The sequence below is a fragment of the Humulus lupulus genome, chromosome 8 (genome assembly GCF_963169125.1).
Source record: "Humulus lupulus chromosome 8, drHumLupu1.1, whole genome shotgun sequence".
In the NCBI taxonomy this organism is placed as follows: Eukaryota; Viridiplantae; Streptophyta; class Magnoliopsida; order Rosales; family Cannabaceae; genus Humulus; species Humulus lupulus.
In genome coordinates, this window is record NC_084800.1 from 54510949 (window position 1) to 54524512 (window position 13564).

The 13564-nt window shown below is 32.0% G+C and overlaps 3 protein-coding genes across 3 annotated transcripts; 1 reads left to right on the forward strand and 2 right to left on the reverse strand.

The window, feature by feature from the left end:
* Positions 1-2905: 2905 nt before the first annotated feature.
* On the reverse strand, positions 2906-4210 carry LOC133795409 (uncharacterized). Its single transcript, XM_062232858.1, has one exon. It carries the CDS (start codon positions 4208-4210, stop codon positions 2906-2908), a length of 1305 nt encoding a protein of 434 aa, XP_062088842.1.
* Positions 4211-5989: 1779 nt separating this feature from the next.
* LOC133795410 (transcription factor MYB74-like) lies at positions 5990-7278 on the forward strand. The gene is made up of 3 exons (XM_062232859.1): positions 5990-6170; positions 6262-6391; positions 6495-7278. Exons 1-3 carry the CDS (start codon positions 6038-6040, stop codon positions 7276-7278), a joined length of 1047 nt encoding a protein of 348 aa, XP_062088843.1. The 5' UTR covers positions 5990-6037.
* Positions 7279-9752: 2474 nt separating this feature from the next.
* Positions 9753-10307, reverse strand: LOC133795411 (epsin-2-like). The gene has a single exon (XM_062232860.1). It carries the CDS (start codon positions 10305-10307, stop codon positions 9753-9755), a length of 555 nt encoding a protein of 184 aa, XP_062088844.1.
* Between the last annotated feature and the right edge of the window lie 3257 nt (positions 10308-13564).

Below are 13564 nucleotides of genomic sequence, written 5' to 3' on the forward strand. Positions count from 1 at the left end.
AAGATTTGGTACTTAAGTGTAGCTATTAATAAAAATTTGGTATTATTACTATCAAAATAAAAAAAAATTAGTACTTAAGTGAAATTATTAAAAAATATTTAATATTTTTTACTCCGAAAAAAAATTAATTAATATATAAATAAAAGTATTTAAAAATATCTAGTATTTTTATGGTCATTATACCAAATTAAATTTATATAAATTGATTATAGACTGCCACATAGGTGTCTAAACCAAGTTAACGGTCACGAATTTATGGTGTACGACAAGAACTTATAGCACTAAACAAAAATCACATGTACTTAAATCAAATCATTAACTGTTTTATACACAACTTTTTTTTTCTTCATAACTATACATACCAAAATTTGAAACAATAAAAAATTAATATATATAATTTTTAAGAATTAGATGTTATATAGAGAGACACAACGTATTAATAATATTATAGGCCGGTTCACAAAAAGAATTTCGATTAATTTGCCACCAATGAGAAAGATGTCATGTAAGTTGTGACTATATATGTAAGATTCTCTTCTCGATGTTTTTGTTTTTAGAGAATTTTTTTCTCGATGTTTGTTCCAAAAGGAATTCACCTTGGGACCTGGTTTACTAGACTTCAGACTTTCCAGGATAATGATATATATTAAAAAAGAAAGACATGGACGATCATATTGACAGTGGAACTCATGATCAATGCCTTACGGAAAAAATAAAGATAAAAAAATCAGGCGTTTATTTGCTTTTACAAAATGCCAAAAAAATAATAATAAAAAGCGCACACAAATACTTTTCATAAAATGTAACAAAAAAGTAAACTTTCAGTGGCATTTAGAAAGTAAAAAAATGCTAATAGATTATAGTTTCCTTTTTATTATTTTAAACATCTTTCTAGTATTATCTACATTTATTTAGTTTTATTTTAAAAATTTATTAAATTTTTATGATTGTATATAAATTTTAAATAAATAATAGTATATATATATAAAAGAATGATATTCGCATATTAAAAGAAAATTAAACATAAACATTGTTTATGAATTTTTCAAAAAAATAATAATATATGATAACATTTTAGATCATAAACTATACTGTTTAATGTATAAGATATTTATAATATTATTCAAATCACATATTTATTATTGGAGAATAAGTTTGTTTAATCTTGATAGAAGATAAATATTATTATAATTTCTTATGTGGTTACTTCTCTATTGACGCCGTTTTTCGTCAACTTAAAATGTAGAGCACGTAAACAGTAAAGAACTATGGCAAGAATAACACAATAAAACAATGAGAGTTTTTTACGTGGTTCAGCAGTTAACTCTGCCTAGTCCACAAGTCTTTGTTATTGGAACTTAGGAAATTTCTGGAAATTCTTCAGGGATGAATTCTCCAGAGGTTCTCTTAAGATCACAAAATTTCCCCCCTTTACAATGGTACATGACTTCTCTATTTATAGAGGAGATCTCATAATACTATCACACACGTTTCAGGAAGTTATTCTATATATTAATAAATTTAATAGCTTTAAAGCATGTAACTCCTATATACAAGGAAACGTCCCCTGAAGACCAGGGGGCGTATAACCGACTAGTTAATATCCCTTTATTGTAGGGAAGTTACAACAATAAATATCTCTTGAATGCACGGACTGCGTCTTCTCAAGTGACCTATAAAGTCGTTCGAGATCAGCAATCAGCACCATGCCAGCCTAAGTCTCTGAGTAAATTACAAGTTGCCTTATTTTCCCAAAACCAACTTGGAGTGGGTAAATACTGCCGAGGCCGCCTTACTCCGAGCTCACACTCATGCCAAGCTCAGTCCAATTGATCCGTGGCTGCCCGAAAATGGATATACTCCGAATGCTATGTTTTTCGAGCTTATAAGGACTTCGAGCCTGCCCATCTTCGAGGTTGTCACCTGCTCTGAAGATTCAGCATCTGGATTACGAACATGTATTTTAGCTATCGCGAACTCACCTCTGACAGATCCAGCTTTCGAGGTCACAACCTCAAGTCTCGAAATCTGGGTGTAACATTCTCTTTATAAATATAAATAATAAAAATTAAGTTTATGTATTATGTATTATATATTATTATAGTAATGATATTTTATAATATTTGAATTTTTTTTATATAATTATTAAATATTTAGTTTTGTATTAAATATTATTATAATATTTGAATTTATATTAATATAATTAATAAATATCTATTTTTAATAACTTGTAAATGTATATTTCGTTAAATTTGTAATATTATGTTAAAGTTAACAAAAAAACCCTTAAAACCAATAATTTTCTTCATCTACACATTTTTTTACTAGATACAAGCAATGTGCAATGCACGTTTGCTTAGTTTTATTTATATAATTTATTAATTATTTTTATTAAATTTGTATCATTATCATATAAATTTAAAATAAATAAATAATTATATATATAAGAATGGCATAAATATATTAAATGAAAAATTAAACCAAAATATTATTATGATTTTTAAAAATATATATAATATGATAACTTTTTTAAACATAAATAATATTTTTTTAATAAAAATTAAGATTATGTATTATATATTATAATTATAATGATAATGATATTTTATAATATTTAAATTTATATTAATATAAGTATTACATATAAGTCTTGTATTAAATATTATAATAATAATATTTTACAATAATTGAATTCATAATAATATAATTAGTATAAAATTATGATTATATATTATTGTTATAATAATATTTAAATTCATATTAATATAATTATTAAATATATTTTTTTGTATTATATATTATTATAATAATAATATTTTATAACATTTAAATTTAAATTTAAATTAATATAATTGATAATATCTATTTTTTATTAGTTTTTTTTTAATGGTAATCGGCAATTTCATTAAGCCATATCAAGCAAAAGTACATCAATCAAATTATTCGGCGCCGAAGCTAACGAATAACTGCAACCAGCATTCAAACATGAGGCTCGAGCCAAATGGTGAGCAACACGATTAGCGGATCGCTTAACAAAACATAAAGAAACATTATGTAAACTAGAGACTAGTGCCCTGCACTCATCAATACAGAAACCAAACATGGACTGCATCTTAACCTCATTTCTGCAAGCCTGAACTGTGACTAAACTGTCTGTCTCGACAACTACATCAGTGAGGCCAGTGGCTTTAATCCAACTCAGAACCTCCCTGACACCAATCACCTCAGCAAGAGTAGGATCAATATTCCCAACTTTGCTGACTGTATGAGCACTGAGGAGAGTAGCAGAGGCATCCCTAACCACCCAACCATAGCCAAACTTATTGAGATCAGGAAAGACAGCTGCATCAACGTTGATTTTGATCTTGTTTCCCCCTGGTACGGACCAATGCTCAGCCCTTTCCCCTGGATGTAGCAATAACAGAGAGGGAATGAATGTTCTATCATGAGCATATCTCCATTGATCAAAATTACCTCTAGCCAATGCGATAACTTCTTTCACAGATCTATTTGAACCCTTCCAAACTTTCTCATTTCTAACCTGCCATAATGCCCAGCACACCATAACTGCCATATGCCTCATATCGTCCCCCCAATCTTTAAAACGCTCTTGCAGCCACCCACCAAACGAGTTGTCCCCTATTGCAACAACTGGTATACCAGCAAAACGCCAGCAAGCCATGGCGAAAGAGCAGCCCACCAGACAGTGGGGAATGGTTTCCACATATCGCGAACATCTTGGACATAAAGAAGAAGGGAGGGTTATCTTGCGATAGCTAAGTTGGAACCGAGTTGGGAGGCAATTTGAAACAGCCCTCCAAATAAGGTCCTTCACTTTGGGTGGAATTTTTAGATTCCATAAATCCCTCCAGAAACCAGAATTGTTATCTCTATGAACAACCCCTTTCAACTCCTGAGTAATACGATAGGCACTCTTGACTGAGTAGATACCAGAGTGTTCACCCTTCCATTGCCAACAATCTTCCGTAACAGAATCAAACAAGGGGATATTCAGAATTAAATTTTGTTCATGTATCGTGAACATGTCCTTGATTACATCTGCATCCCAGGCTTTTTCCTCAGTCTTCATCAAGCTGTTTACAAACTTCCCCTGTAACCCCGGATGACTAGACAAAACAAACGGTTGAGCACTATCCGGAAGCCAAGGGTCTCCCAGAATACTAATATTTTCTCCTGAACCTACAGCCATTGTACCACCCTTTCAAATTAATTCTTGAGCTGCATGGATACTTTTCCAGATGAAACTATGATTATTCCCCAATTTCGCTCCAAGGAAAGAACCCTTAGGATGGTAACGAGCCTTAAACACACAGCTGACCAACGAGTCCTTCCGAACGTGGAGTCTCCACCCTTGCTTTCCTAAAAGAGCAATATTGAAATCATATAACCGTCGAAAGCCAAGTCTGCCAAATATTTTTGGTTCACATAAACGATCCCATCTCATCCAATTTATTCCCCTACTTTGCTTGGAATTTGACCTCCAATAGTAATTACACATTAGCTGCTCCAACTCCTGACACATTCCTTTAGGCAACAAAAATACACTCATAGCATAATTCGGAATCGCTTGAGCCACCGTTTTTATAAGAATTTCTTTCCCTGCCCGAGGTAAATATCTCCCATTCCAATTTTCTATCATTTTTCTCAATTTATCCTTGAGAAAGCCAAGCACATCAGACTTAGAGCGACTCATCGTGTTAGGTAGTCCCAAATATAGGCAATGGGCATCGGCCTCCCTCATACCCAAGATGGAACACAGCCGAAGTTTAATATCCTCCTTGGTGTTTTTGCTGAAAAAAATAGAGGATTTAGAGAGATTGATCTTCTGGCCAGAAGCACGTTCAAAACACTTGAGGAGATTCAAGACCTGAATAGCTTCATCCTCCAACGCACGACAGTAGAAATAGCTATCATCCGCGAAAAACATATGGAATATACTGGGTGCGCCTCTAGCAACACGACACCCATGTATCAATTGTCTACGAACAAAAGTATTAATAAGGGCATATAAACCTTCGGCACAAAGAATAAATAGATAGGGGGATAATGGATCCCCTTGCTGAATCCCTCGAGTAGGAATAATAGGTTCCACTGAGCAACCTCCGGCCTGAATCCAATACTTCACCGATGTAACTGAACTCATAATCAGTCTGACCCACCAACGATCAAAACCCAATTTCAAAAGCATAGCTTTCAAGAAAGGCCACTCAATCCTATCATAAGCCTTGCTCATATCGAGCTTCAACGCCATCTGACCAACTTTTCCAGTGCTCTTTCTTTTGAGGTAGTGCATGATCTCAAATGAATATTTAACAAAACAAACCTTTAAATCAAAAAAATTCTTTATCTATGCTTTTTATGCATAAAATATATAGAAGAGAATTAAATAAAATAACATTTTTAGAATGCCGCTAAAGATAAACTAAAGTGACCTTTATAACTAAAATTTTGCTTTAATAGCATTTTAAAAAGCCATTGCAAATAAACTTTAATTGCCTTTTTAAAAAGCAATTAGAAATACTTAAAGAAAAATTTCAATAATAGTAAAAAGCAAACTATTTTCCTCAGTTTGCTTCTTTTTTACTTTGAAGACCAAATTTCCTCAAAACAAATTAGCAAACGGGGATCCCTGTTTCATAAAATACGTTCTTGAGAAAAAAAAAATCAGAAAAGGAGAAATTAATAATTAAGTTGCATGAACGAATAGAAAAAGTGAAATATAGATCTATAGATCATGTAAAACTAAAGAAAATCTACTGCAAAAGGATGTATATAATTAAGTGAATGGAAAATTTCCCACGTTTCTATAAACTGTCCGCAGGGGCCCCCTTCTCTATCAAAGTACATCAACTACTGTCACGTGTTTCTAATTTAGATTTATTCATTTATATTTATAGGACGTGATTTATTACCTATATATATGTGTGTGGCACATCACATAAGAGTCGACGAATATAAGAAACAAAAGTTAGTTGTGTTGACTTGGAGTTTGGGGGCCTAAAGAAAGAAGGAAAATATGGGGAGATCACCATGTTGTGAGAAAGAAGGGCTAAACAGGGGAGCCTGGTCTGCTTTGGAAGACAAAATCCTTGCTGACTACATTAATAAAAATGGCCCAGGAAAATGGAGAGATCTTCCTAAAAGAGCTGGTACATATATATATATTAAGTGTTTTGTATCATTTATATATATAGTTCTTTTTCTTCTTCTTCGATTAACTGGGTACTTATACACAAACAGGACTGAAGAGATGCGGGAAGAGTTGCAGGCTTAGATGGTTAAATTATCTGAGGCCAGGTATTACCAGAGGCAACATTTCCACTGATGAAGACGACCTCATTGTGCGACTGCATAGACTCTTGGGTAACAGGTATATATACCTATATATATATCTACTTTACTTATATTAATTAGTTATTTATCATTGGAATTTTGTATACACGTATTAAAAAAATGAAATATGGTTGTTGCAGGTGGGCCTTGATTGCTGGAAGATTACCTGGACGAACAGACAATGAAATTAAGAACTACTGGAACACTAATTTGAGAAAGAGGGTCAACAACATCAATAATATCAATATTAATATTAATGTTAAAGGAACATCCTTAGAGGAGCTTATGAAACCGTCCACAGAAAGATCATCGATACCTCATCATCATCATCATCAATATCATCATCATCATGATGATTCTATGAATGCACACGTTATCCGTACAAAAGCAGTTCGGTGCTCCAAGGTTGTTACCCCTTCTCCTAGTTCAAGTTGGTTACTACTGAATCATCATCATCATCACCATCACGAGGACCAAATGATCATGGTCGATCAAAGTTCAGTTCCTTCGTGGGAAATTAATAGTAGTGCTGATGATAAAACCAAAAGTAATTATAATAGTACTACTTCTACTGCTACTGCTACTGCTACTGCTTCTTCTGACATTAACAACGTTATTTATAATAAGTCTTCTGAGTTTTTGATGGACTTGGACTTGGACGAGATCTTCATGTCGGATATTGCTGTTTTGAACCCCAACGACGAGTACGACCACCGAGCCAAAAATGTAGCGACGTCGTCGACTGGCCAAATAAGTCGCCCTGTTGACCAAAATATCGCTAACTACTATTTTGATGATCACTTGCCACCACTTAGTGACCTTTATTTCGATCAAGCTGTAGTACCAGATTATAATATTCAAGGCTTGGATGATATTCTTAATGAAATTTCATGTTTTGTCAATTCCGGGGAGTGTGGCAATTGATCGATCAATTATTAGTGTGGACGATTGCACTGTGAGCTCAATTTTTAGTGATGAGTTCATTTTAATTACTAAATAGTCAATTTTTTTATTGAGTGGTGTTCTTCTTCTATATGCTTTTTTTTTTTTTGGTGTGGTTTTCTTTCTCCTTTTTGATATAAGAGCGGGGTTATAATTTGAAATTAATGTAATGGACCATTATAATTATCGTTTGTTTTCTTTTTCGTCTTTCCTATTCATATGTATATATACCCACAGTACGTGTGTGCATGAACGACGTAGCTGTGGGTGGTCAGAAGTAATATGTATTTATAATTCATTAAACAGCACGTACAAGTGTATGTAGTTTTATAAAAGTAATGGGAGCGATCCAAAGAAAGTAGCTTTATAAAGGTTTTAACGGTTTTAAACTAATCTTAGCAAAAATTGAAACAATGAGAAAAAAAATATAATGTAGAAATAAATATTAAAGTTCTCTTTTAAAATTACAATTAATTGAGCAAGATTAATTAAATTAATACACTCCTAAAGAAAAAAAAAAGACAAATCAAAGTGGAAAAAATAATTATTTATTTATAGTCAGCAACGGATCAGATTTTTTGTTAAGTAGGAACTTGGAATAAAATATATATATGTATATATATATATATATATGTGTACTAGAAAGGATCAAGAACTATAAAAATGACAATTGTCAACTTCAAACAAAAATTATAATTACTTTTAGTAAATTTATTTATTTTTATGGAGACTTAATTTCTATAAAATATATTTGTGGGGGTATTTTTTTTAATATTTTGCTAGATAATTATTAAACTAAAACCAAAATATATAAATTTTTATATGTATGTTTTTTTTTCACTAGGGGATTCAGCCCCACTATAGTTTGTTCCCTACAATTACAACACCTTTCTAAACTATGTGAGATTTTTACCAAAAGAAAAATCAAATAATGAGCATATTACTCAACACATACTAATGTAAACTAAATTTAAAAAAAAATTGAAAAAATAAGAAAAAAGATAATGTAAAAGCTCAAATATAAGGATCCCACATCATCACCTACAGTCTCAACTTTATATAAATATGTAGATGGCCGGGAGCGATCAAGTTAATTTTTTCTTTTATAAAAATTTATTACTCACTGGAAAGGCATAAAGGATAGATTTTGTGGAGCTGGTATGTTTCTTGTTTATTTATTTTATATATAAAACAAGTCAGTCAAACAGCTCACACTCTTTTCAGTTGTTTTACTTTCTCTTTTTTTCTAATTCTGAAGAAGTTCACCCTTTCAGTCTCACTGTCGAAAAAGTAGAATATTCTCTCAAGTTGGGGAGAAAAAAATATCAAAGCAACAACACTTTAAGTGGTTGCCCTTCAGGAGAACAATAAAAATTAAGGACTATAGAGCTGGAAATCTTATCTTCTTTTATTTATTATTACATATGCATTTAAAATAAAAATAGAAATTATTGAATTTAACTAGTCCTAACAAAAAATGATTTGTTAGTAAAAAGTGCATCCTATTATGTATAATAACAAAAGTTTGTTGTTTTGTTTAATAATAATATTTTTTAAAGATACATTTAGTTATTATAAATTATATTTTTTTGTAATAATAATATTTTAGCCTCAAATTTTATAGTTATGATATATATACGTAAGATTATTTTGTGCTCACAATTCTTTAATTTTTAGTCACAAAATTTATTATAATCAAAAGTAATAAAATTTGTAGTGAGATATGCTATTTGCCATACTTTCAAAATTCATCCAAGTTTCTGAGGATGTTTAAATGAATTTTCAGGAGTACTTTTTGTAATTAATCAAAAGTAGTAAATAGAAATATTTAATTTTTTCATGGTGCTATTTTACTTCTCTTATTCAACTGTCTAACAATAAAAACAAAAGTTATACAAAACAAAATGTCATAAGCAAAAGGCGCTTACATTAATCATATGCATCTCCATATACTTAAGTCTTTATTAACACTACAACAAAAACGGTTATTACCGGCGGAGAAAACCACCGGCAATAGTCAGGAAAGCCGCCGGCAATACTTTTTACCGGCGGGCTCCGCCGGTAAAAACCGATCGATAAAGGTCGTTATTGCCGACGGAACTAGCCTCCCGCCGATAATAAGATTATTACCGATGGATTATTACCGGCGGAGCCCGCCGGCAATAATTTGGTCAGAATTCATGTCTGACACATTATTACTGACGGTTTCCGCCGGTAATAATCCACCGGTAATTGTAAAATATATTTTAAAAAAATAATTAATTTTTATAAATTATATATAATTAATATTAAATAACTAAACTTATAATTAAAAAAATATTAATAAAATTTAGAAATAAAATCAATATTATTTAAATTAATATCCAAATTAAAAATACAACTTTAAAATACTAAAATTGTCTTTTCAAAATAAAAAAACATACACTTAAATTTAATAATAAATAATAAAACCTAAACTAATTATTATTGTATTCATCAAAAGATTCATTTAAAAAATCTTCAACATTCGTGCTTCGACTCAAACATTCATGAGACTGTGGTACTGGCGGCGAAGGATAATATGGCCGAGGCTGTGGGCGAATCAAAGAAGACTGCTGCTGTTGTTGATTCGGAGAAGTGTAGTACTGCTGATTATAAACGGGCTGCTGTGTCGATCCTCCATAATGAGGATATATTGGCTGCTGCTGCATGAACGGCCCAAATTGACCATACATAGGTTGTTGTTGCTGCTGCTGCGGTAATCCTCCAAACTGACTTCCCATAGGTTGTGTCTGAGGAGACTGGGAAGAAAGTCCAAACATATAATTAAAAAGTGGCGACTGAGAGGAACCACCAGATATGTTTGGAGAATTTTGTTGTGGTTGCTGTGGCATCGATGACGTCCCCGGGCTTTGATTAGATGTACTACCTTGTTGTTGAGAAGGTAAGAACTGCTGCAATAAACTTTCATAGCGTGGGTCATGGAGGGAAGAATCAGTCTGAAAATTTTCTGACTCAACCTTATCACCCATCTTAACCTACATCTCAGCCAAAACTCCCATCATCTCTGGAGTCACATTAGTAGGAACTTGTGACTGAGTTTGGCTTGGACTTCGACTTGTGGAGCTAGATGCTGATTTCTTCCCTTTGCCTTTAGGCCTGTATCCCACTCCTCTTTGATAATCAGACCTCGAGCCAAGAACTTTATCCATAACCTGATACTGTATTGATTTAGTAGTAGAACCTTCACTAAAAGCAGATTCAGAACCTGAACGACTACTTTGAATATTTTGCCTCTCCATCTCTTGGGTCATTTGTTCCTGCCAAAAGAAAATGTTAAAAAACCAATATTACTATAATTTAAGATCAATAAAGAAAGAAAAAACTTTAACTTACATGTAGTTCTTTGCAAGTTTCGCTAACCCAAGTCTTCGTAGATTTTTTTATATGAGTATCTCTCCAAGCATCAATAGCATGCTCATTAGGTTCATCCTACAAAATAATAGTGTTAGTTTAATTAATAATATAATAATATCAAATAAAGTTAAGTATTTTACTTACATATTCGTTACGGATCGCTGCCATTGATTTAGAGCCTTGCGTTGACAAATACTTCATTTCCTTTCTATTTTTCTTGTTCTGCGTGGATCGCGCTATAAACTTTGGGCTCAGAAACAAATCGACGATTTCTTTCCAGCTCTCCTTCGAGCAAAAGTCAGGAATAGCATTGAGAGCACTATCCAAATCATTCAGATTTCCAGAATAATATTTTAGGAAATGAGTATGCCTAATATTCTTTCTCTCTGAATATCTTTTGCGCATCTCCGTATACAGAGTTCCCATAACTCTTTCAGGTTCTGAATGCCCATCGATATTATAGTAATACTAAAAAAAAAAATTGTTAGTTTACATTTTTATAAACTAAAATGTATAATATAAAAAAATTAGATATTTTTTTTTTACCTTCATCTTTTGAACGACATGGTCCTTATATTGCTGAGGAACATCTTTAAAATCTAAATAATGTCCCGGCAATAGTAATGTAACTTCAGTACTCAATTGATGAACAAAAGCTCAGTACCAACCACTTTGTCTATCGTCGGATCAAGTTGCAATTCAAGTGGTTTGCCAGCATCCCGCCTTCGTTTTTCAATATTAATATTACTGGCAGGGCCACGTCCCCTCCTTCTTGCAGGACGACCTATTAATTTGTTTAATACATAAAAATAAAAATATTAGTAAATCTTAAACATTTAAACAAATTACGATTAAAATATATCACATAACTAAAATTTAGATATTAACCTGACTCGCAAGTTGAGGGTATCCTGCTAGGATCTGTGGGGTCTTGACCACCACCATCTCCACCGTGATATGATATTATATCAGCTGACATTTCTCTTGTATTCATAAATATTTAAGATTTAATAATAAGAATAGAAATCAAATTTAAGATTTAATACCATCAAATTTAATTAAGTAATGAAATAACATTAAACAAAATCAATATCAACATAAATTGGAAAATACAAATCAAATTCAAATTGTTGTGTTTGTTACAAAGGTAATCATTACATAAAACTAATAATCACTATCACTTTCATCATTAACTAAATTAGCATTAACATCATCTTCACAAAAATCAATTAATAAATCATCTTCTTCATCTAATTCTTCATCTGCTTCTTCATCGCCTAACTCGTGATCCTCTTGATTAACATTTAAATTTTGTACTGTACTAATGTCAATCGAATTTTGAGTAGGTAGCATAACCAACTCGCCGAGATCCACAGTCAACACAAAATTTGATGAGCTAATATCATGTACCACATCAACGTCTGAATTAGCTTCACAGTTCTTGATGTCCCAAATTTTTCGATGGTTTACACCCTCAACAATTTTCCACTGATTTCCTCTAAGTAAATCATCGAGATAAAATACTTGCTTCGCTTGATTTGCAAGTATATATGGGTCATCCTTGTACCATTCCCCGCTAGTGTTTATACTAGTAATATTATTCTCCATAATTATTTTTTTCCTTCTTGGATCTGTATTAAACCACTTACACTTGAACAATGTCACAGAATATGAGCCAGTAAATGTTAACTTTAATACTTCTTCAAGTATTCCATAATAGTTAAAATCTTCTGTTCCAGCAACAAATACTCCACTGTTTTGAGTGCTCCTCTTTAAATCTCGTTTGGTTGACATAAATCGAACACCATTCACTATACAACCTTCGTAATAAGCTCCTAAATGATCTGATCCAGATGCTAAAGCTAGCAACTCGTCACCATTCTCTAACGATCCAAGCTTTTGTAAGTCGTATATCTAAAAGAATAAATAAAATTATTAGAGAATTGAAAACAATACTTAAAAGGATGAAAGAATATAGGGTAGGTTTTTTTTTTCACCTTCTTGTGAAACTATCGCTGAAAATATTTCTTATGTAAAATGTTATGATCTCCATCCTGATATTTCTGTTTGATTTCTTCTAAGCGTTCACTATAAATAAGAACAAAAATTTTGAATCAATTGAAAGCATTTTCAATGAAATAAAAGCAACTTTTGGGAAGAAACTTACTCCAAATATTTATGAATTTCAGGTGAATTGTTGTATATGTACCTCTCTGCTTGTTCACGAGTCGCACGATCAAGAGGCTTTAGAGTTTCTTTTGTTATAGGTCGATATTGCGATTGAAATACAACAAGATTTCTTGGTGTCACCTCATCTTCATTGCGATCAAGATGATTAAATCTTGTTTCAACACCAGTGAAATACATCGAACAAAATGTCAAAGCCTCATCTGCAACATAACCCTCGGCTATCGACCCTTCAGGACGAGCTTTATTTCTAACATAATTCTTTAATTTTTTCATGTATCTTTCAAAAGGATACATCTAACGCATAAATACCGGTCCACCCAGAATTTCTTCTTTAGGAAAATGTAAAATCGAATGCACCATTATATCAAAAAAGGCTGGAGGAAATATGAGTTCCATTTTACATAATATTAGAATAAGATCTTTTTGTGCTTCCTCCATATCACTAACCTTTATAGTTCTTGCACAAATTTTCCTGAAAAAATTACATAACTCAGAAATGGTAGTCGATATACTCTTTGAAAGAAACTTGCGAACACCCACTAATAGTAATCGTTTCATTATTACATGACTGTCGTGGGACTTTAAACCACTGATATTTGTTAAATCAGCATTTACTTTCTTCTTTAAATTGGAACAAAAATTATCTGGAAATTTCACATCTCGAATAAATTTACAAAACTGC

Coding starts and splice junctions, on each gene's coding strand:
- LOC133795410 (XM_062232859.1), top strand. CDS start 6,038: ATGGGGAGATCACCATGTTGTGAGAAAGAAGGGCTAAACAGGGGAGCC. Junction 6,171..6,261: donor AGATCTTCCTAAAAGAGCTG/GTACATATATAT, acceptor ATACACAAACAG/GACTGAAGAGATGCGGGAAG. Junction 6,392..6,494: donor CATAGACTCTTGGGTAACAG/GTATATATACCT, acceptor TGGTTGTTGCAG/GTGGGCCTTGATTGCTGGAA.
- LOC133795411 (XM_062232860.1), bottom strand. CDS start 10,307: ATGGGTGATAAGGTTGAGTCAGAAAATTTTCAGACTGATTCTTCCCTC.
- LOC133795409 (XM_062232858.1), bottom strand. CDS start 4,210: ATGGCTGTAGGTTCAGGAGAAAATATTAGTATTCTGGGAGACCCTTGG.